This window comes from Nymphalis io, chromosome 14, assembly GCF_905147045.1.
Source record: "Nymphalis io chromosome 14, ilAglIoxx1.1, whole genome shotgun sequence".
NCBI lineage: Eukaryota > Metazoa > Arthropoda > Insecta > Lepidoptera > Nymphalidae > Nymphalis > Nymphalis io.
Window position 1 is genome coordinate 6,881,685 of NC_065901.1, and position 25,696 is coordinate 6,907,380.

General features: G+C 31.6%; 1 protein-coding gene across 5 annotated transcripts in view; it reads right to left on the minus strand.

Annotated features, from left to right (window-relative positions):
* Positions 1-981: 981 nt before the first annotated feature.
* Positions 982-25,696, minus strand: part of LOC126773332 (furin-like protease 1) — a 170,372-nt gene continuing 145,657 nt past the window's right edge. For 4 of the 5 annotated variants that reach the window (XM_050494181.1, XM_050494180.1, XM_050494182.1 and 1 more), the window contains exons 7-16: positions 19,493-19,665; positions 16,797-17,006; positions 16,209-16,347; positions 14,026-14,249; positions 12,224-12,363; positions 10,894-11,012; positions 9,699-10,154; positions 8,719-8,918; positions 7,163-7,253; positions 982-2,914 (exon numbers count right to left, since the gene is read on the minus strand). In XM_050494181.1, the coding sequence (XP_050350138.1) occupies positions 2,259-2,914; positions 7,163-7,253; positions 8,719-8,918; positions 9,699-10,154; positions 10,894-11,012; positions 12,224-12,363; positions 14,026-14,249; positions 16,209-16,347; positions 16,797-17,006; positions 19,493-19,665 (2,408 nt within the window). In that variant the 3' untranslated portion in view covers positions 982-2,258. The remainder of the gene's footprint in view (positions 2,915-7,162; positions 7,254-8,718; positions 8,919-9,698; positions 10,155-10,893; positions 11,013-12,223; positions 12,364-14,025; positions 14,250-16,208; positions 16,348-16,796; positions 17,007-19,492; positions 19,666-25,696) is intronic. The other variant, XM_050494185.1, reaches the window with a different exon arrangement.

Sequence of the window (25,696 nt, forward strand, 5' to 3'; positions counted from 1 at the left end):
TGGTTGTTTGTTGTACTGTCTATGATCTTGCGTTGTCGTGAAGCAACATTGGCCTAGAGCGATTGACCAATCTCGGTTGTTTAGCAGCTAGTTCTTCCTTCATGGTTTGCAGTTGCTGACAATAGATATCTGCCGTAATCGTTTGGCCAGATTTTAGAAAGCTGTAGTGAACGACACCGGCGCTAGTCCACCAAATACAAGTATCTTTTTCTGAGTCAATTTTCGTTTAGGGCAGGATTTGGCTGGGTCTCTAGGGTTTATCCATTGCGACGAGCGCTTCCGATTATCGTACAGTATCCACTTTTCATCACAAGTAATGATTCGATTTAAAATCCCTTCATTATTTTGTCGGTTGAGCAAAGTAACACAGCAGTCGACGTATTTTTGCAAGTTCGATTCACTCAATTCATGAGGTACCCATCGTTCAAGTTTTTTTACTTTCCCGATTTGCTTCAAGGGTATTAATACAGTTTTATCACTTACCCCGAAGGCTGCAGCTATCTCTGAAGTGCTTTGTGATGGATCCGCTTCCACAATAGCCTTTAATTCCTCATTTTCCTCTTTGGTCTCCGGCCGTCCACGGGGTTGGTTCTGAAGGTCGAAATTTCCAGAACGAAAAGGTTGAAACTAAAAACGTACCGTGCTTTCTTTTGCGACACCAGCGCCGTAAACATCATTAATCCTTCGAACTGTTTCTGCAGCACTGGTGCCACGGTAAAACTCGTACTCGTAAATACAACGAGATTTCATGTTTCAATTGTGCGGTAATAAGCGACGCCAAATAAAAAAATAATGAGGAAAATGACTGTTTCAAAACTCAAATGTACCAGCTAAATGAGTTTATAAATTTGAATTTGAAATTCTTAACCAAAGAGGAGAAATTTCAGATCAAAGTGGTCAGAACGACAAGACGCTAATTTCATATGTAAGGACCTAATATTTATATCACACACGCCCATTTATTAAATAAAACACCATATAAAAAATAGGAACTCATTTATTTACATACATCCAAATTATATTTACATTTTAGCTCATTACTTACCTATTCAAATGGCAACTTGAGCAAAATTATACTTAAGTAAAATATTATGCATCACGTTATTTAATAAGATATTATATTTAAATCAGGAAATAAGAAAATAAAATGAATAAAAAAATTATTTATGTGATTCTATAAAGCCAGTTGGTGCCGTTTATAAACGATTATGGAATTAAAAGTTATTATACGAATGATTAATTATTATAATTAAGAGAAAAATCAAAAATGTGTTTTTTTAATTTATAAGTTTTAAAGTAAAGGAAGTAAAATTGCTTATGTATTTATTTATTTCTCTAAAAATATTTATTCTAACATTTACCTTAATAGTCGCTTAGTTTCATAAAATTTTATATTGAAATACGTCACATATGCTAATCAGTTTTTGAATACTCAGTTATATACGAATATTTAAGCCCCAATAATATTATATTCAAACTATGTAGATTTCGCACGTTCCATCGCTAAAATTGAAAATATATTTCAAGTAAAAAAAGCCCATAATATAAATGAGCTCAAACTTTAAGCCTAATAAGACAAAATATACCGTATTACTCAAACATTAGCGTTTATATTAGATTATCCACAACAAGGTAAGGGATACTTACTTTTCCATTAAGCGATATTGATCTATAAATATAATAGCTTTTAAGACTATTATTGTCTGAGTATAAGATCCTGCACTTGTACGAACCCCAAGATATATCGATTCAATTACACCAAACATTTGCGCGTTGCAAAATTCAATATAATCTTTTGAGCGTATCAATTTCTTCCTTGCTTATATTCTTCTTCATTAATTACTATCGGCACGATATAACGTGAAAATAGAAAATTATATTAATATAAAAACTTATAATTATAACACATGGAATGTGATGTATTTAGATTGAATAGAATAATTAAATTATACAGTGTCAAGTTTGATCAATAAAAAAAAAAAAAACAAATTAATACAGGAATTATTAACAGTTCCATGAAATAAAAGCCGAAACGAGAAATCCAACGAAGTCTTCGGACTACATCATACAAACTATGAAAAGCCCTTCTTTGTACCAATTTCTTTTTTAACTTTATTTGAGTGTTTGTTATATATAAGTGTATCTTATACGGATAATAAAATTGTGACGTTCGATAGTGCTGTATCACAATGAGCCCTGCATATGTCAACTTAATACTAAATTAATGCATAATACTCGGTGCGAAAGGTGAGGAGACGCTATAAATTCATATCATCCTCCGACTCGCTTTCGCTTGAATACTTATTTAGAGCCTTATGAATCTCTTCCTCAATCTCTAAAGCGCTTTGCTGTTTATCATCTACAGCCAACTTGTTATACGCTATCTTGATATTAGAATCATAATTATTACCACAGCACGATACGCCCATTCGTTTAAGCGTACAAATAATCAATACGTAAAACGAAATGCAAGTAACAAGAACTAATGCTATAGTGAGTATCAAATTGACTTTGTAGTGCCAATTAGCGTCGCTAATTTGCGGTAGAACGGTTTTGGGATAGCAGTAAAGTTTCGATTCCACATCAGACATATTGTAAAGCTGAGCGTCATCCAAGCAAGAAGAACACTGACTATTGTGGGGTCCTGTGCAAGTGGCGCATGTATAATGGCAAGGAAGACAAATTAAAGGCGCTTTAGAGTAGTTATTTGAAGATTCCATGTCAAGCGCTTCAATCGTGGTAGGTTTGACATTATCTCCCTGTCGCTTCATTACAACTGAAGAGCCACCCGACTCCAAGTATGTGAGATTACGTCTTCGTGAGCTTCGTTCCATTAAAATTTCGCTGGCATAAGTCTCGGCCGGACAACGCTGATAGCATCGTCCGTCGTACAAGTGCAAACCCTTCGCGCATTCTAGTGAGAAAGAGATAAAGATATAATAAATACATGAGTTTAAAGAGGACCATCCGACACCACCCAGCACCGTACCAGCATCCATGCAGCATTTCTTGCCAGCGGACCATATGATGCAGAAGATCCACTTGCGAGGCTCGAAGTTCTCAGGTAAAGATTATGAAAACAGGGTACGATAGGGGATGGTAAGTAGAATCTCGTAACTGATCTCAAATAATTTTGTCTAAACATTTGGAAATGATTACATAAAACAAACGGACGTTAACGTTGATGCTCGACACATGCACAAAAGACACGTACAAAATTAAATGAAATCAGGAGAAATATTATTCGAGTGTTAAACGAAAAAGAAAAAAAATAGGGAGATTTTAACATAAATACTTTTAGAAGATAAGTTAAGCTTGGAGCGTCTGTTATATTGTTATGGGCACATATAAAGCAAAGCGATACATGCAATCAATAAAACGAAACAAAACAAAAAAGCCTATAATATAAATTCACAGGTGATTATTTAACGTCAGTTTGATTTATAAAATAAAATACAATTTTTATAATCTGTGACAAGACTCGACGTTACATTTTAAATGAAAATCTATAAACATTTTGTAATAAAAGATTGTTTATTATTACATTTAATTCACATCGGATTCAATATATACAAATTATTCAGCATTTACATTTATTTATAAATACAATTATCGGATATCTAATTAATGCCGATCAATGAATTTTACATGTATACACCAAAAATGTTACAAAAATGAGCTTTTTACCGATTTCTAACATCAAACGATAGTCACATAATATTACGACAGTTGTTTTTATTTCATTATTAATCAAAAATCAACCTTATTATAAATAATCTAATGTTTAATTTAGGAAGTAACTTTACATAATTAAGTCTAGCTACCAGTCGATGAGAAATCTTGAGTGTTCAGTCATTTTAAAAATTTACATGTATGTGAGCAATTTGTACAATTTTCCAAATTCATTATACGAATATATCTAATTATTTACAAATTTTTAACATGATCTATGTTATATGGATTGGCAATCACTTATATGATCACAACCATGATACGCTATTAAATTTTATTCTAGTTATTATATTTATTCACAGGGAACTACGTACTGTTTTATATATAAGGCGTTATCTATGTGACAGTTATATTCGTTTTCCATTCTCCGAAATAAAGATAACATATTTAAATAAAGCTAAAAGAATAATATGAAACTCCTTCGCAAAAAGTTGCAAAAACAAGTTCATATTGAATTATATTTTTTTAACTTGGTAGGATTTTATTTATAAGGAATAAGACCGATTTGACACTAACAATAAAAACATATATAATGTTATGTATACTTATTATGCTAACTTCATTAATATGCAGCTTACAGGTGATGATTTGATCAACTTAAAATATTGGAAATTAAATTGCTTACATTTTATTTTGTTTTGTATATGATTTAATGTGCTGTTAATTTTAACCAAGGGCTAGATAACTATAAAAAAACTGTATAAGTATTGTTGTTTGGCGGTAGAATACATAATGAGCGGGTGGTACCTACGCATGCAATAATTCTTACCATAAAGAAGACAAAAATATGTATCGGTTTATGATTAACATAAAAAAATATCCAATACATTGACATAATATAATATTGTCATAAAGTTTGACAGCCTTACTTGTAAACGTTGTCTAGCTGGTGATTAGTTAAACAATGCTGTCTTCTTCTTTCGAATGTCAAATCGATAATGATAGAAAGAGCGAAATGAGTGCTTACTAAACAGCCGATAAGCAACGTTTATAAGAATAACCATTACATTTTACATTTGAAGATAAACTACATATTTTATAAATGAAAAAAAAAACTCATATTCTTTTGCTAGTGTGATAGTGAGCTTGGAAATCTAAATAATTTTGTTAAGCAAACAATAAAGATAAAAATGCATTTTGCATACTCGTCGATTTTCCGCGATTCCGATGTGCAATTCGGAGAGTGAATTAAAATGATATCTATCAGTTGAAATTTCCGTACGATAACGACTTGGAGTTATACATTAAAATGCTGGATTTTATCCGACACATGCAGGTTTTCTGTGATGTTTCCCTTCATCGTTTTATATATATACGAGATACATTATAATCACAAATTAAGCATGCAATAATTCAGTACTTCCTGCTAGAATTTGTAACTGCGTGTTTTATCTACTGGATCATAGAGAGAATATATGTTATCTTACTGTATAATGGTAGTTAAATAAATATACAGTAATTAAATAAAAGGCATGCTATTAAAATGTTATTATAAATAAGTAAAAATATTATTGATTCAAAAAAAATGATTGAAAGGATTTATTGAATATATAAGAAATGCAAATATTGGAAATAAAGCAAATTTATTTCCAATATTTGCATTTTTCTATTTACGACAATTAAGTATTTAGGCTTGCTTGCTTGGGCTTGGATTAAATTGAAATCCTACCAAGTCGGTCCTACTTTAAAAGCTTTAATCGTTAAAGTTACCTAAGCTCCGGACCTACCACAGAGATAACGCCGCTATAAATACACTTAAAAGGTTAGAAGGCATAATTTATTGTTTTCCAAACTTATTGTACAGGATATGTTTGTTTTCGTATAGTGTAGGTAATGGCGAATTTCCACAACTATCGACTACAAGATATACATTTAATTATGCTTTTCATTTGAAAAAATCGCCAAAACACTTCATTAACATTTTTCACTTCAAATAAAACGATATATCTTATATCTTTCGAATAAATTAAATTAATTATTACATGTAACACGAGAAATTAAATGCAAAACATTTGGTATCGTGTTTTAAATAAGTTGCCTATACTTGGTTTATGGCAACAAATAAATATTTATTGCTATTAACAACGTAACAATTGTAAAATATATTTCTATTGCATCATTGGAGGTTTGACAGTGTTTTAAGTAAAGGGTCCTTGAATAATTATCATTATATAAAACTAACTAATATCATCAACTTACGATCCTTTTTCTGAGAATATTGAATATAAAACAAATCACAAATAATTTTAAATGAAAATATTTTTAGTTCAGGTACTTAACCGTTATAAAGCTGTTAAGAATTAAGACTTAAATCCACCATAATTATATTCATGTAATTGTTTTATTTTTAGCGTTACTATACTGGTAGAAAAATTTTCTATGAATATATAAACATTAAAATTTTGCATGAACTCCTAGTCCACCCAAATGAGTCTGTCAGAAAAAAGGTCGTATCTGATGGCGTGATCAGAAAGACCGAAGCATAACAATTGCCAGCAACTTTACATTAAAGTACCGCGGGCATTTTCTAACTATTTTTCCCCCATAGATAATATTACACACTATATGTCCACTTCGATTCGAAATTATCTTTCGAATACACAATGCAATTACCCGAGCAAAATGGACGTCATTGATTTGAAATACATAATAATAATTTATGTAATTGCACTTTTTCTCTGGCTCTTTAATTTTGCCGAATAATAGGTTGATTTTACAAAATACCTATGACATTATTGGACATCATTATAATTACAATATCGTACAAATTTTACATCGCAGTTATTTAAAAAGTTAGATAAAAGGGGAGATTATTAGACATTAATAGTATTGAACACGTTTGATTTAATTTACCTCTAGTTTATATTTTAAACTACTGCGATATAAAAATAAGTAAGCTAGCATTACATTAGGTATCCAAATATTCAGTTTTTATACCACTAACATACAATACATTACATAAATCATAATATAGGAATCGGACTATTATTATGTGGTAAATTGCGAATAGACTATAACTATAGACTTCAACTAATGTATTTAGATATTCAATTAAGTACGTTGAAAATATTATAGCATTATGGCAGTATCAAACAATTAATAAAATTATTTATTTATTATATAATAAACTGTGATCGGATATTATAAAATATAGAAAAAAATATTAAATAATTATTATATATAAACACCTTGTACTTATGTATGAATTCAACTAAAATCACGAGCCTCGAGTACTAGGGCGCCAGTGCCGGGGTGAAGATTCGAGGCAAGCAAGGCGCTCGCGGCGGCCTGTCACTCGTCCGGGCGGGCAGTTTCAGATTTACGCTAGCATATAGTGTACAGTTTGGCTTACTTCTACGGGGCTGTCTGCTCGGGGACATAAACGAAATACCGCGACCCGAGATTAAGAGGAGGAGCAAGAGACACAAACCTAGACAGCGGTGCGGTGGCTGCGCTGCGTGCGTGGCGCACCCGCTCGCTGCGTACCCTCCTGGCTCTACCACTGGCCCTTCTTCACGAATCTAAGCAAAGATACGAAGTTAAAAAATATTGTCACATAATTATAAAGGAATAATTAGGTAAAAATATTATTAGTTTTGCTAAAAATGTTCGGAATGTAATATACATAGTTAAAAATATAATTATTTTAGGACATTTTTTGTAAATAAAATCTTTGTTAAAATTATACACAACATTACTAAATTACATTAAATTAATTATCTGTTATCACATTGATTATCAGATATGTGAACTTCATACCGCATTCGAATATCTGCAGCTTTGTTTCAGCACAAACGAAATATCTATGTCAAAACGAATATATATTAACATCTGAATTTAACAGACATAATTTAGTAAATACCCTAAAACATAAATCAGCTCTTTAAATTTCCTTCAAAATAAACATTAAAGAACAGCTTATTTACTCTTCGATAAATAATTTACCCGAAATTAATTTCGCTAAAATGATAATATCGAACTTCTAAATTATTTATCTTTTTCGAATAATATTGTCAAATATAATCTACCAAAATAAAATAAGCAAAGAAAATAATAAGATATATTAAGAAAAAAAACAAAATATCAAACTTATTGTTAAGTCATCTTGTTCAAATAATTATCTACGTTGACAGCTGTGACAGTTATAACACACTTTTTTTTATAGTATAGGTAGGCATACGAGCATGTGGTCCACTTGATGGTACGTGGTCACCAACGCCCATAGCCATTGGCATTGTAAGAAATGTTAACCATCGCTTACTTCGCCAATGCGCCACCAACCTTGGGAACTAAGATATTATGTCCCTTGTGCCTGTAATTACACTGGCTCACTCACCCTTCAAACCGGAACACAACAATACCGAGAACTGCTGTTTTGCGGTAAAATATCTGATGAATGAGTTGTACCTACCCAGACGAGCTTGCTCAAAGCCCTACCACCAGTCAAAACTGCCCTACACTAGCACCTCTAAAAATAATTATTAAAAAATGTATATAATCAAATTGAATACGACAATTACAAGGGTTATTCGTATTTATTCGGCCGGAGGTCCTCGGTTCAAATCCTAGGTAGGGCTATAAAAAAATATTGAGTTTTTCTGTCGAAAATTCTCAGTAGGAGCCCGGAGGTTTGAAGATCCACCGTAGCCGAAATTGGTATGGAGGACATTATTGTCATGAACATTATAATTACCAATCAATAACTCTTAAGTGTCGGATATGCTATCTATATGATCGAAAGATCACACAGCACTTAGCTTCTGAATGGTGGGTTCGGCGTACTGTGTCTGACAGCGGTGAAACAGTATCATAAATAATCAATAGCACGCTATTATTATCTTTAACGGTTGTTTCGACGTTACTGCCCGATAAAGTGTCGCTTTTGTTTCTGTTAAATACTACTTTTTTGTCTGTCATAAAATTTAAAACTAATAAGAGTTTATTGTAATAAATTATGATCATGCCAAAATACAAAATATCACTCACCGCGTGCGAATCATGCCAGACAAGAGCAAGATCGTCGTCAATAGTGTTCTGTCTTACTTCCGGCGTTTCAGGGACATTTGCGCCGCTCCATGACGTCACACCACTCGTCCCAACAGAGTTGCTTTCTGGCGATGCATCATACTCCTGAGCCGGCGTCTCCGTGCCGTAGAATATTAACTCCCACTGCGTCAGCGGCCCGGCTATACAAACAAATGTTTTGTTTTGTAGCTGTTTTAATGAGATCTGTTGTTTATATTGTGCTTATATTGTGTAGAAAAAAGCTATATGCGGTGAAAATGTTATGTTAAATTTTACGAAAAAGGTTGTATATGTATACAATATTCTGAACGTCATGTTATTTTGCTTTCATAATTGTAAGGGTGAATTTATAGTGGTACAGCGTTTTCATTATCTGTATAATATAAATTCATACAAAATGTTTTTTTTTTTTGTTCTGTGATTTTAAAAAATATTTGCATAATAATTGAAGAATTTATTTAAATCAATATTAAATTAGCTAAATGCACTACCTACAGGTACAAGATATGATAGTTCTTGAAAAAAATGTTTGTAGCTTATACTGTTGGTTTTACTATTAAAATAGCAGAAAAAGAAAACTTTAAGCCTTTAAATACAAGCAGAATTGTTAATGTTTATATGAAAATTATTCTTTGTTATTTTAATAGTAAGGCCAGAATAGAAAACAACGTATAAATAAAATATAAGAAAACGAAATAATAAAAAAAAAACAAAACAGAAAGTCACTGCCAAATTGGTATAAATCGTAAGTGAAAAACTTAATTCCAGCGCAACATTTCTATCAAATTACCGTCTGCTACAAAATAAAATTTAATCAACGGAAACACACGACATGCAAAGAGCAAGTCCGAAACAAAGGTAATTGACGTGCAAGCTTAATCTAGGCGGCGGCCAAATAAAATACGCGCAAAACGAATCAACGGACAACATGCACAAGGTACCGTTGGCTTGCAGCGGCGCTGGATATATTCGCTGAATTTTCGGATACTGCTCGAACAGATTTGACATCTTACGCCCTCTGACATCAGACAAGGGATCTTTTATATCCCCTCGCAAATTGAGGCTCAAATCCGCCGTTGTCGACGTCGTCGGTCGGGACGTCGTGCTTTCTATTGGTGAGCGTGTGGCGGGTCGACCTTGTTTTTTCTGCGAGTTCCTATTTGGATTCTTTGAATTCTTATTCTTTTTCCTTTTCACAAGACCGACTGTATATTGTGTAGGTACTATATGGACGGCTTTCCCTCTATTATTTTTTCGTCCGGCCTGTAATACGACAGGACGAGTTGCGTTGCTTCTATTTCTCATTATCGGACTTCTAAATGGTATAGGATCGTTTTTTGCAGCCGGCGTGCTTGTTCCGTATAAAGTCAATGACCAGTCTTGTAATGTCGCTCGACCTAAAGTATCGAAAGTGTATTTTTGTAAGTCCCATGAGCTTCGGCAAGAATTAAGCAGAAACTTTTTCAAACTTTATTGAAGTAAGCAAACATTTAGTTTTCAGTCAGTTTCGATTTATGGGCGTCTTTCTAGACGTTGATATTAGTAAAGTTGGGAATCTCTCGTGACTAAAGTTTCCTTGTTATTGAGATTTATGGTTCTTTTTTTACTGTTGTTTAAGAATATTAGTCTATATATTCTCTTTATGGTAAATATATTATATATATTATTTCAAAAAACAATAAAATATTTCAATAAACTACTGGTAACTTCAAAGAAATAAACAAATCAATCTAAAGCCTTTGAATAGACGTCAAGAACACGAACCAATAATTTACACAATAGAAAGTCGAAAGTTTTCTGAACGATTTTGTGGTCTCGATCAAGATAAGTTGCACATTTTATTCTTACATCAGAAACCGTTCGTGAAGTGCACTCAATGACGGTCAACACTTCTCGAGCATGTAAACTTTCATGAGAAAGTATAACGAAAGACAAAGGCATCGTATGACAGGCACTGAATAACGCTGTGGAGATAATATACGAATACATGTAATTTTGCTTTAGAAAATATTTCACATGTTTTTACTCTTTTTTAAGATATTCTGATGATTATATTTCGATAATATTGACAATATTCGAATGACTGTTGTATTATGTACATTTCACTATAATAAATACGATTGTATATCTACTTACCCAAATATCGTCCTTCATTCGAGACTTCAAGCTGCCAGACCCCGAGGGGAGATTCTCCCCACATATGTACAGACATGAACGGCCAAGAATTGAAACCCGCGCGCGAGGAGTCGTGTGGTCTGTCGGAAAATTAACCGGCTAATTACATTAACCCCAGAGGAACGCCATTTATTGCTACGTTAAAGTATTTCTCTAATTAGCCTCATAACTTTGAAACTGTGCCATTTGTTATGTAGTGCACTTTTAACTATTTGACTTTGGTACTTATGTTAGGAACTAGTACAAAGGCTTACTCGTTGATGTATTGGCGACAATATAACTTTATTTACAAATACAAAATTAAATTTTCATGGTTCCAAATATAAAAAAAATACTTTTAGTGAAATTATCTATGAATTACTAAACTAAATATAAACAGTAGTAAAATATTCTAAAAATTTAAAGCAGAAATGTTCAAGTATGACATGACAATAATAACTTTATTTATTTCCTATTTTTTATTGCAAATGTCATAATTATTTTTTAATAATATTTCAATAAACGTAGCCCGCGCCGCTATAATATCACAATTATGGTCCCACAAAGTAAATTAAATGTCTAATTTACATCTGCATGCAGACCTACATTGATATATTTTTAATACTATCGCTATATCATTATAACTTTTATGCTGAAGGCGTTAAGAACCTAAATAGTATAAATATATGTAGCAAAGAACATTGTGCAGAGACCGAGTGAAATGAGGTTTTATTGCTACGTATGCTGTTTCAGAGTGATAAAGTGCGCCACTGACTGCCTCGAAGTTCAGTAATTGCGCAGTTAGTCGAATGGTATGGAGTAAGATGTATCGCATGTGATATCACGCCTCAGCATTACGTACCGACATTAAGTCTTAGCAGAATAAAATCATAAATGTGTTTTATGTGCCGGTAGTCTAAAATAATAGTCGTAAAGGCTTTTATAGGTAAAGTGGTTTAGTTACGAGTATACTTAATATAAAATAAGTTATTATCTCATATGTACTTAACCTAACACTAAAATGCATACGTACTAGACTTAGAAAGCAATTTAAAAATAAATGTTTTCAAACTTATTTTTTTCTAGTATTATAAGTTTGGGTATAATTGTAACATTACTGAGATAAAAAAGGCTTGTAACAAATATTTGTTAACATTTCATATTTCGTTCAACACAAAAGGCAAACTCCGTCAAAAAGTCTGTATGACTCAAAAGAAAGTATAATATCTGCAGGTGGGTAGTAGTTTTTTAATAGCTACTTTTATCAGCAACTTGCCTTACCCGTGATAGTAGAAATACATGATGTTTTTACCTGGGTGCGAGTAGTGTAACCCTAGTGCCAGCTGGTGAAGTGAGCGCAATACGAAGGTCGCCGCGCCGAGCAGCTGACAGTGACACACGTGCTTGCACGTGCTCCAAGTAGTTTACCCCGGGACACGCGCCTACATCGAGCTATTAATAAAAAATAAAACATTCAATTCTTGACTGATGAGTATTCAATACATACGTAAAAAAATCCACTTAAAGCGAACCCACATAGAACATGTAGCTGTGTTACAAGTTTTAATATAATTCTGTAGGTGCTTTAATACAATTAAATAATAGGCAATTTGTTATTGACATACATATATAACGCTGTTATTAGCATTTGAATATTAGAGTGTTTTTATATGAGGAAATTTAAATATCTTTTATACTATTTTGAAGTAATTAAATAAACATATGACGATTTAAAAAAAAAATGAATAAGCAAAGTAATATAAAACAATACAAATTCAGTTAATGCATTGATAGATATTTTTGTTATAATGCAAAAGATACTAAAGTAACATTACCGCTGATTGCGGTTTTAATTTCGTTCATTATTCAAATTATTCACCGCAGACATGACTCGCCATCGCTAAGCGATCCTGATTTCAAGTAATCATGTTATAATTAGAATAAAATATGATTGAAATGTAAACACATTCACGATTATTACTTTAAATGAATAAATAATAGTACGAAATCTTATAACCGTGCACAATAATTTTGCGCTATTCCTTATTTACTAAGGCACCACATTTTCAAGTTCCAATATTTGGATCGCCAGCGCCCAACTATTATAAATTCGCTAATTTAACATTCTGCGTTATTGGTTTTGTAATTGTATAGTCTTTATAAAATCAAATCTCGTAAGCGTTTGACGCTGAATTTTATACGCTGTTACATTATTACAATTGCTACCAGACACAATAATAGCAGTAGAACTTAGGAGAGGATCGTAATAAGGCACTGAATACTGAATTCAGTAAATTCATAGCTGAATAATTTCGATGCAAATGTACAGTGCATTTACGATTGTTGCAATTTGTAGAGACAACTAGACAATACCTGAAATTATTTATTTATTAAGATTCCAGGAGTAATTACACCAATAAAAAATATAAAAAAAAACAATAGCAATTTATAGTTTAAAACTAGATGCACTACCTATTAAAGATACCTTATACAATGAAAAGGAGATATTGCTTATATTATAAAGTTAAGAAAATTTACATGTTTTAACATATTATGAAAATTTAAAAGTTACAGAAAAAAAAGATAATAAAGGGAATAAGAAAAAAGACAGGCAAAAAAATAGATGATGAAAATAATAATAACAATCAAGTGGCAAATAATTCGAACAACATTTTCTTGGTGACTAAATGGATCCACTGAGGCACTGTGCTCATTTAAGATTTTACAAAAACGTGCTACTGGGAGTTACTACCTAAAATAGTTTTACAAAAAGGTCTTACTAATCTATCTTACATATCAATGGGAACATTTAATTTTATTCTAGAAACTAGAAAAGAATTATCATATATACTATTTAAAGTTTTATATAAAAACATTAAATCTAACATGTCACGTCGTTGACTTAAAAAAAAATTGAAATACTGTAGCCTTTCATTGTAGGTTTCCTACCTACAATAAAAATTTTTTTTAATTAGTAATTTGGCAACTCATTCTCTCTCTTCTTTCTCTTCTCTTTAAAGTGTTCAAGCTTAGTTTTATGTTATTTTATGTATTCAGAAGAATACATTAACATTGATAAAATTAGCAAGTTCATATTTATAAAATCAAACTAACCTGTAGAGTAATGGAAGACCTTGGAGGCACGGCTCTTTGAGGCCTCGGAGCTGCCAGTTCGCATCGTCTTTGCGCAGGGACCGGTTTCCAAGACCTTGCAAGCCGAACCATCCCAGCGGCATCCAGTAGTCCGTAACCGAAGGAATGTGATACGTTCCTTCCGACACCATTGACCCTCCATTCTCCGCCGATACTCAAGCGTTCTGGTCTTGCGGTCCGGACAACTGCAGGTTGAATATTTTGTAATAGAACGTACTACAATCTAAATGACATTTTGACTTTATATTAAAACTAAATGAAATCATGAAGAGTACGTTCTTGTAAGAACACAGAAACGCTGTTGTTTTTATATAAATATACTTTTTCTTGTAAAGACCGCAAGGTGACCCTTTGAGTCAAGCGAGTTCTCAAATATGTATTTTACTGAGAAGAACTAGTAAAATCTTAGTATTTTTTTTTTCAATTAATAAAAAAAAGAACAAATACAGGCAAATTCATATAAACATTGATTTTTGCCAGTAATTAAAATTTAAGCCCACAATCGTCGGTTATGATTCACGTGTTCTAACTGCGCTGGGCCATCTTAGCTTTATTAAGAGATTAGAATAAAGACAATAGTAGTCGTACGCCAAAGAGAATAATATCACTACGTTTTACTTTGCGCCATTTTTTGATTTAGTAACTTGTTTAATATTCATTCAATAAATAAATAAAGGAATAAGATAAGAATATGACAAAAACGAGTTTATTAATTTATACATAACGAAGGTTTTAAAATACTTTTAAGGTAATATAGCTTCATAGAATACTTAATATATCTTGTAGATTGATGCACTAATAATATATAATAAAAACATATAAATTCTAAGATATGTAGTATATGTTTGCGCAAAAGTTGTACATTTTTCATGCATATTTGTCGGCAGTTATTCTTGTCCGCTGCGGGTCAATACATTAACAATATTGGCATCATATATCACGAGTTGGGTATTATCTGTAATCCACGGTAATCCCGTATCTAAATGGCTTTTAGATGAAATGGAATTTAGCGCGAATAAATGCACTACGCTTGAGTTGGGTCCATCCTAAGTGTTTATTCATTAAAGCAAAACTCGGGGCGTTTTGTTGTTTTAGATTTATGAATAATGAACATCATATTTTATGCATTACTTTGAATACTAAAAACATACCGTAGTTAGATGTATTTTAATTTTGAAATAATTTGAAGTTTATATTACAAAGAAGGTTCTAAAGTATGATCATATTTTAATTTTAAATATATAGAATTTAAATTGTATTTTTGTGTGTTATTAATAAATTTAAAATGTAATGTAATTTGCTAAGGACAGAGGAACGAAAAGATCAGAACAGTAAGTATATTTTAACTACTAGTTGTCGTCCGCGTATGAAGGGTAGGGGGCAGGTTAGGTACCCGTTGTTGTTTTCTGTTTCCCTGACAACTTGTTTGGAAAATTTCATGATGAACGAATTTCATATGAAAATTAAAAACTTGCTACTACCTTCTTTATCGTTCATTAGATCGCTTTGACCGTTGGGCTTTGCTATTAAGATATATTATTCATTTCGTTAAAGTTCCTTATCAATTAGAAAACATATTTGTACAATTCATAACGGTCGAAGGACCATTAATAATTAAATAATTATTTTGTGAGAAGTCACAAAATAATTATTTAATTATTAATAATTTATTAATAATTAATCAATTAAATTATTGACTACCTTGTTGGTCTAGTGGCTTAATATAAGGCCGCAGACCCAGAGGTCTTGGGTTCAATTCCCAGGCCGGGCCAATAAAAAAATAATGTGTTTTTCTGACAGAAAATTCTCAATAGCAGCCCAGAGTCTGGAAGTTGGAAGTGTGTACACTCCCGTGCCTCGGAAAGTACGTAAAGCCGATGGTCCTGCGCCTGAACTCTTTTCGGTCGTGTCGGATAGCCGTCCCATCGAATTATGAGAAATAGGGAATAGAATGTGCACCTGTGTTTGCGCACACACTTGTGCACTATAATATCTCCTGCGTAGTTGACTAATCTCTCTTGAGATTGGCCGCCGTGGCCGAAATCGGTATGGAGGACATTATTATTATTATATTTATATTAAATGTGAATTCGAATATTAAGAGTTAAGTTCTCGTGAATAATATTTAAAATTTATAGTTTTACCGATATGTTGCATATCTCTCCATGTAAGGTCTCTGTTTGCTTGCAGCGCAAGCGCACATATGCCAGCTGCGAGAGGCGCGGATGCAGAAGTGCCAGTATGGCCCGCTGTGCACGAGTGGTGGAGGTCCGTGGTCACAACCTAGTAAGAAATTGAAGTCATAAACACAATGAATTAAAAAAATACGATTTATTCATAAGTTCATCTAAAAAATTTATTTATGTTTGTTGATTTCTAATGTTTCGTTTTCGTTAAATTTTATATGCGGTCAAAAGTTGATGCGATAAACTACTTTTTACCGTTGCTCCAAGATATATATATATATATATATATATATATATTGTTTGTTTGTATTACAACCATTACTTTTTATTATATATAGAATGGCGACAGTGACTGCCAGATGGTAAGTAGTCGCCAACGCCTAGTGGCAATATAAGAAATATTATCCTGTCCTATATGTATATGCGCTGCTGCCTGCATTACTAAGATGTACTGAAATGAAATGTTTCGCGATTAAATAATTAAACGGTACCAGCCCAAATTCGCAAGCACAAAGTAAAATAAATACAAACTCAATTATAACTAACCTGTTTCTCATTAATAGCTCCAGAACTATAAGTAGCAGCTAGAGTCGAACTGCACATCTCCGAGTACCACGGGACCTCGCCTCTTTCCGTCGCGGAAGATATGGAAAGGGTCCAGATGGAGTTGGTATAACCGTCACAATTACAATTGTCGTGTTCTCGACCACCGTTACCTGATGCCCACACGAAGATTGATCCTTTGCCATTACGGCCCTGTGTAATTAATTAAAACATTGAACGATGACTGATTAAAGCGGCACTTACTGGAATTGATTTATTGGCCTCGAGTCATATACATAACATTGTTCTATAGAATTATCGACTATAAATGAATCGTATTGTTTTATGTTAGCATGAATTCGAAATTCAAATACACGTCACATTTATAATTTAATTACTATTTTACGATGAATGTATTCATTACTCAAATCTGCCGTCTATTGTTTATTTAACTTATATCAATTATATAGTATGTAACATTTAATTGTGTATACTTTTTAGAATGTTATCTTCCATTTTAATCAACTAATAATAAAAAATATATGTAATAAACTTATAACTTTTTTAACTACAATATATTTACTTTAAACTTTAATAGTTTTTTGTTTAAAAATGTTGTGGCTATACAACCCATCACGTCGGAGGTGTCGATATGTAAGTAGAAAGGTAGTAAATATTAACCATATGTGAAGACATTTCCAATAAATAAGTTACACATGATAGAGATCATTGAAATATATAAACACACGCACTTAGTTATAGCGTCAATAGAGTTCAAATATTTTGTTCATTAACTAGTTCAAGTAGAAGCTAACTTATAAGGCTGCAGATCCCGAGGTCCTGGGCTCAAAGCCCAGGTCAGGCCAATAAGATGTTATTGGATTTTTCTGTCAAGTAAGTATTGTTTAGACTTCCGCGCCTTCGTTATGCCTGTTGATCTTAAAGTAAAGATCTTAAAGTTGCAGATCCCAAGGTCCTGGACTCAAAGCCCGGGTCAGGCCAATAAGATGTTATTGGATTTTTCTGTCATGTATGTGTCAGTGTTTAGACTTCCGCGCCTTCGTTGTGCCTGTTGGTCTTAAACTTTGTCTGGTCGCAATGAATTTACTATCCCATTGGAATTATTTTTGATAGAATAGAGAATGCATTTTATATATTTTTATAAGATAGACGCACGGGCAAACGGGCCACTTGATAGTAAATTACTACTTAAGGTTATTTAATCATGCTTGTAAATTAATAAATCTTTTCATTTATAAACATGGCTCTATTTTATCATTCCAACTGGAATACAAATACACGAAGTATTGCTTTTGGCAGTAGAATATGTGATAAATGGGTGGTACGTACCCTCCCCACACAAAGCCCTACCACCAAGTGAGATTCTAACCCTAACACTAAATTTCTACACACGCTTGTACATAATAAAATGTCCTAGATAGTTGCACAATCCGGCTGAAATCAGCCGAATCAGAAGGGCATCATAGGGCATAATAATTGAATGAATACTTGATTAATATTTGAGGAATTTAAGGTGAATGTTTAATTAAATCGTAATTAATTTATTCTCGACCTCCTAGTAAAATAATGATTCTATAATCAACAGTTAATATGAATAAATAATTATTAATATAGCTCTTTGTACGTTTACGTCTAAATGAAGTAATTTGTCTTCAGTTAAGAAATCGAGCCAAGCGACGACAAAATTAAAATATAGAATAATAAATTAAAATAAAATTTATTAAATGAAGTTAGAACATTGTCGATTATTATGTCAAACTTAATAAGGTTTTTCCTTAAAAAATTAAATCTCGTTTAGAAGGAAAGTCTTTTTGGATGTATACTTAAAGCCTAACTTTAAATAAAGAATTTGATAATATAGTTCCATGAAGTATGTAACGTTCGCGTAATAAGAAAATTGAAACTAATCAAAAGTTATTTCTCTAGAAGACACTTAAACTTTTCTTTAGAGCATACAGATGAAATGGTGCTTAGTTCGAAGGTTGAGAGATATTATGTAAATTTTATACCAGGAACACTTGACATGGATGGCGGAGAGAGAAAATAATTGCATCATTACAAAAATGACTCCACCAAGCTGCTCACTTTAGTTCACTTAGTTACGAATTATAGCATATCTATAAATAATAGTTTGTAGATTTCATTTTTTTTCGGTTGGTAAAATGTATCAGATTTGAGTGTTTTTTATTCCAAACAAAATGCATCCTTATAATTAATACAATAAGGTATATTTTATTCAAGCGGTCAGTTTTATAAATGAAGCACATTTGTATAGTGAATATTTTAATACTAATTTATAAAGCTAAAGTATTGCCGTGCATTTGCTTTATAGTTAAGAAATAATATAGTATTCATTTTTATTTATAAAAAAATATATAACTATTTATTGCGATTGTACCTAAGTATGTGTGTGAATACAAGTATACTTCCTGTATTTTTTCATTTCTTATGCGCTTATCCGGAAAGGGGAGCAGGACCAATTGTTTTCTAGGCAAGGCAGTGTAAGTAAAATTAGCAGAGGTCGGCCTGTTACTGAGGCAATTATTTGCCATGGGCCAGACCCGGGATTTGAACCCAGAACCTCGGGAAAATTTTATAAGCCTACTCACTAGATGATTATTTATAGGGAATTCTTATTGATTGTCTATGCTTGGGCATTTAATTACTCTAAAAGTTACCTTAGTGACACCTTCAATAAAAGCTCTAGTTGCCAGTTCTCCAGGGCCATCCACCGTCTTCCCGTCATCATCAGGACCCCACGAAGCGCTGTAGATGTCGACGTGTTGAGGGTTGAGGCTTAACGAGCGTGCTTCCACCGCGTCCGTGACGTCACCGTCTAGCATACGCACACCTACGACAAAATAAGATTATTTACATGAACGATTAGCTAATATTGACATGAAACAATTTTATGTATATTTATAATATAATATTGATTGTTATGATAAAATTATTTTGTTACACCAAGATGCCGGAGATCTTTAACTGTGCCCATTAATAAATTTAAAATCAAATCTTCTATAAATAAGATACATAACTCAATACACGATTACATAGAGGTTAAAAACTCGTGGAGTTGGTGTTTGTTGATTTCAGACAGGACAAGTATATAGATTGTATAATATTAATAAAAAAAATTATATAATTGGTAGAAAAGAGGAACTACTGTATCACTAGCCGGCTCTTCGGTTTAATCTTTATTCGGAACCAGTGGTAGCTTTATACTAAACAATCTAAATACAATGACTAAACTATATATATATATTTTGATTATGATAGTATGGTAATTGATAACATTACTATGTGCATTATAAACAATACCGTATGTATATAATAACATTGGTTGTTTTCATAGAAGCAGTCACAGACATAATATAAACAGGAAGAGTTAAGAAAAAATTATAATATCAAGTTGCCGACTTCGTTAAGTCAATATATCCTTCCACTTTGTACTTAAGGTGTAATTACATTTATACTAAAATCCGGTACGTGTCACATTTGTGTCTCGATACATACAAAAATTATTTTAAAAACATTCAAAGTCAAGTGCCTGTGGCAGTAAGTTTTTTTGTATAGAATAGTTAGGCGGAGTAAGAAATGTTAACCTTAGGATAAAATAGTTAGATTTGAAAAGTTTTTGCAAGAAATATTTTAAAAAGTTTATTTTAATTTCAGACAACACAATTTAATAATATATGAAAAGGTTAACATCTAAAATACGATACTGGTAAAATTAAAGGATATATTTTAAATGCAATATAAAAAAACAGTTTATAAATATTATAAAATAATTAAATAATACACAATTCTTAGATATTGGTCATGGATACAAATCCAAGCGAGTAACTCTGGTATTATTAATATACATTTCATGTTCAGCGGTAGAGGAAACGTTATCAAGAAATCTGAATGTCTCTGAATAAATTCTAACATCCGCCCATCCGTAATGGAGAAGAAACGGTGTATTAAACTGAGAACAAATCTATTTAACAGAATAGAAAGTTTATTCATAACATTCATACATATTCAGACTGTTATATAAATTATACCCATATTTGTTTTAAGTATTTGTTATAAAAAATAGAAAGATGTATTCATTAATACATCAATAAAAAAAAATCCTCGTAAACATAACGTTTGGAGCGTAACACTACGCGGTTCAAATACAGGTGCTACATATGTGGCAGAACCAACGATGTTTTCTTTAATTTACGCAAATTAAGCACATTAAAAAAATTCATGTTGCTTGCCCGGATTTGAATCAGCGATCCTCGGTTAAGATCATTGTGTAGTATCAGCGAAGCCATCTTGGCTCAATCAAAAATTACCAAAATAAAAGTTTCGACTAAAAACGATACTACTAATTATCTAAATTTACTATGTGATAATAGTTTGCTTGTTATAAATCGCTGTAAAACAACGAACATTTCTTATGTACTTTTATTACAACAAATTATATTATGTATCTACCTTATATTTCAAAGGTTTTTAATTTCGTTCAAAATTGGAGTACGCGTAAGTGAAGTGTGAAATCAAAAGCTATTTTCATATTAAAAACATCGATAAATATTAAAACAGTATTATTTTTAAAAAACAAATAACTTTTCATAAATTAAACACGGTTGGATATTACAAAGGAGGTCAGATTTATTTTTCCATCCTCATCCCATTCAAAAAATGACCCAGTGATGGCCCAGTGGTACGAACGCGTGAATCTTAACCGATGAACGTGGGTTCCAACCCGGGCAAGTACCACTGAATTTTCATGTGCTTAATTTGTGTTTATAATTCATCGAAATTCTGCCACAATATTGTAACCAAAAAATCTATATTAATATTATAAAAGCGAACGTACCTATATATGTCTGTTACGCTTTCAAGGCCAATCCACTAAATCGATTTTCATAATGTTTGTTTTTTCATATAATCTCGTGCTTGACGGTGAAAGCTGCATGTGTCGAATTTCACTGAAATTCTGCCACATGTGTATTCCACCAACCCGCATTGGAGCAGCGTGATGAAATAAATTACAAGCCTTCTCTCCAAAAAGGGAGAGGGGGCTTTAGCCCAGCAGTGGGACATTCACAGACTGTATTGTACTGTACAGATTGACATATGCCTACTGTATGATGGACGGGATGTGCAAGATGTCTACGTGCGCTTGTCATATTTAAAAAATTGTTGTATTTTCTACTAATTAAAAGTATTGAGAAATAGTTCGATTTTGTATTAAAAATAAGTGTTTATTTGCTCAAAACAGAAATTGAGTGTAACAATAATTATGGGTGACGCGTATGTTTTATACTTTATGTAAACGGCTAGACCGATTCATGATTTATACTTTATTTTATTGATTACATTTTATATTATTTTTAAATTTCTATTTATGTACCTATTTAAACTCTTAATGTAAGCTATTAGTGTATTCTTATGTATGAGAAATCTAATAAAATAATTGTTTATTATTGTTTTAGGTCCCTAGGTGGTTCTAGGAAAATGTATGATTTTCTTTGAAGAAAAATGTATTGTTTTTCTGTAAATCAGGAAAGACTATATTTATTAGACATGAATGTATGTTTTTCATGTATTTTGTGTTATTTTTCAATAATGCGAAGATCTATTTCGATTATTTCATTATTGACATGTTCATAGTAAATTATAGAACAATATTTTTAATTTTCAAACATTTCGTTTTAAATACCTTGATAGTTACTTTTTAATTAAGTAAAATCAACTAAACGATAAGTTTGCATGATCACAACAATAGCCAAAGGGGGAACATTGTATTTGCGAGTTTCACAGAACTTATATCGATGAGTTGTTGAGGCTTAAGAAACATATAATATATTATATCATTGAAATATGATATTTGTATTTCTGAAACTATTCCTTATTTATGCGAAGCGATATGTCGATGGATGAATGAAGATTGCGAAGTTAAATCGATGCTAGAGAATACGATACATTAGTAAATATTTATACATGTATGTAGGGTAAGATTATATAAACACATATCAGACAAAATGTACAAAATAGAATTTAGATTGAAGTTTATTTAACATAATAATAATTTTATTGGTGAAGAATACACTGAAAGATGCTATAAAAATCAAGTGAAACGGAACTAGTTTCGAAGATATGATATGTCATGATATGAGTCAGTCAGTCAGTATATCGCTTATCTAGGTATATAGAAGACAGAAAAATCTACTTAACATCTGCATAAAAAACAACTATAGTTAACGATTCAAGTCTAGGTTTCTAACTCAGTAAAATAAGCTTTAAGAATTAGCACAATTGTACCATAAAGAAATGAAATTATTAACTGAACCATATGAATTTTAAGCCACTTATTTTCTCATTTTATAATTTGACGCGGGAGAAGCAATTTTAGTGCTAATTACTTATTCACATGTGCAAGCAAGTTGGCAAAGAGCGTTGTCTCCATTCTGACCTAAAAACGTCTTATTACGCGAATCTACGTTCGTCTATTTAAGAAAATATTTTTACGAAACTTTTGTCACAGAAAATATGTTAATTAAGGATGAAAAAATTCTTTAGCTTTCATCTAAAGAAAGGAGCAAGAAAATGGGAAATTCAGTTAAAAATATATAGTAATCTGCTTGAAATGTTTGACTAACTTGCAAAATTTAGATTTTTTTTTACAATAATTTAATAAGGCAATTAATAAGGCATACACGTGTCAATTTAATTTCTTAAATAATATATTTTCATTCCAATCAAGTTTTAATAAGGCAATTAATAAGGCATACACGTGTCAATTTAATTTCTTAAATAATATATTTTCATTCCAATCAAGTTTTGTTTGCACTATGAATTAATTAAACAAGTTATGACGCTTATTTGATAGTTTAATGACCATATATATTGCAACAAAACAAGTTAGAATAGACAGGATTATTATTCCTATATTGAAATAGAGCCATTGTTTATAAATTAAGGGTTTTATAAATACCGAAAATGTCATCGATTATGTTATAAACATTAATTTAAAATTTTATTATGATTTAAATAACTATTATCGTTGCCATGTAAAATAAACAGTCATGCATTTAGTTAAACATATTTGCTTGAAATTAAGAACTCATTTAGAATCTAATCATTAAAAAATTAATTATTTCTTATTGCCACATAAACATTTATATACAATAGTTAAAAAAAAAAAGATACTCGAGATAAATTTTGTATGCTACAAACATTTCGATAACAGCAATTCTATGTGTAATAAAAACATAAGATAACAAAATATCTGCTTAGATTCACACCTCATTTTACTTTGTATTCCGTGGCGGGATCGAACATTCGTGTTTAGGATAAATATAATAAACTGTTCCTTTTCCAATACAATTGCAATGTTATATTCTTAGCATAATACCTATGTTTCAAATCATCTTCTCTTCGAAAACTGAAACTATCGGATGATAAGACAGTAATTGCCACTTAAAGTCTTAGTAAAGTGAAATGGCCACAATACAATTGTTCAAGTTAGTTTCCTAGATATTTAAATGAAGCAAACCAATTAAGATTAATTAGTTGAGATATGACTTAACGTGGTCGCTATTTCAGAAGTCTAAATAGTGCAGTGGCGGCCAATCAACGTTCGTCGATGAACTCAGATTCAATTCCACACTTGAATAGATATTTGTTTAAAGCCAATGTTTGTTTAGTTGAACATGTTATTCTTGTGCTTTTCTCAAACATAAATCAGACACCAGTTTAATATAATCCGAATATAGTCTAAGTCGAAATCAAAATATACTTTATTCAAATAGGCATTATTTATAAAAGCAACATTCAATCGTCATTTTACAAGATTAAATTTAAAGTTACCATTGATTCTTTACGTAGTTACGCTTTTTTGACAGATAAATTACATAGTTATGTTAATTAAATACAATTAAATTATTATTTATCTTGCATGAAATTCGACGAAAAGCGAAAAAACCTTACTTGGTTTTTTCTCTTTACTGATTATTTTACTACGAAACAAAAAAGAGTAACAACTTCATTAATAATAATTGATTTATTTGTTATTGTGAATAATGATTTGTTTAATCCACATTATTACATACTGCCTTTAAGGATATAAATCACCTAGTTATCTTTACTTGGTGGTAGGGCTTAGTTACCACCCACTCATCACTATCCTATCGCTAAACAAATATACATAGCATTGTTTTGATCCGGTTGAAAGGGTGAACTAGCGTAACAAACACAAGAGATATAATATTTTAGATCCTAAGCTTGGTGGCGCATTGGCGATATAAGGAATGGTTAATATTTCTTACGGCCCCAATGTCTATGGTCAGGGGGGTGATCACTTACCATCCTCCTAACTATATTATAAAAAAAATCTTTATTTATTTATTCTTTATTGTACTCCACTTGAAAATATTTTAGAAAATGCTAAGAAGTAATTAATGTATAGTACAATAAGTGGTCGTATTTCTTATAAGTATTTCCTTAAAACAACCCAATCGAAAGAGAGACTTAAAAATAGAAAATGGATGGTGCAGTAACTAACTTACATGAGTATATCAAGTACACGTTCTCCCTGTCTGACGATCAAATTAAATTGTTCACAAGCATTCCACAAATATTCAACGACTGAAATATTTAAATTACAAATATAACAGAAATTTAATTTCAAATAAGAAAAGAAATTTTTGCATTTGGAATTGTTTGTAAAATTTATATTGCATCTAACAAAACTTCATAGGAGAGTTGAAAATTGAGCTACACGCTCAACAGGAATATTCCCTCTTTGACGTAGTAAGAGCTTTTAACGGGGACAACCATTCCCCAGTCAAAAACATGATAGGTGTACACTTTGCTACAAAATAACAACGCCAGTTTAGTCG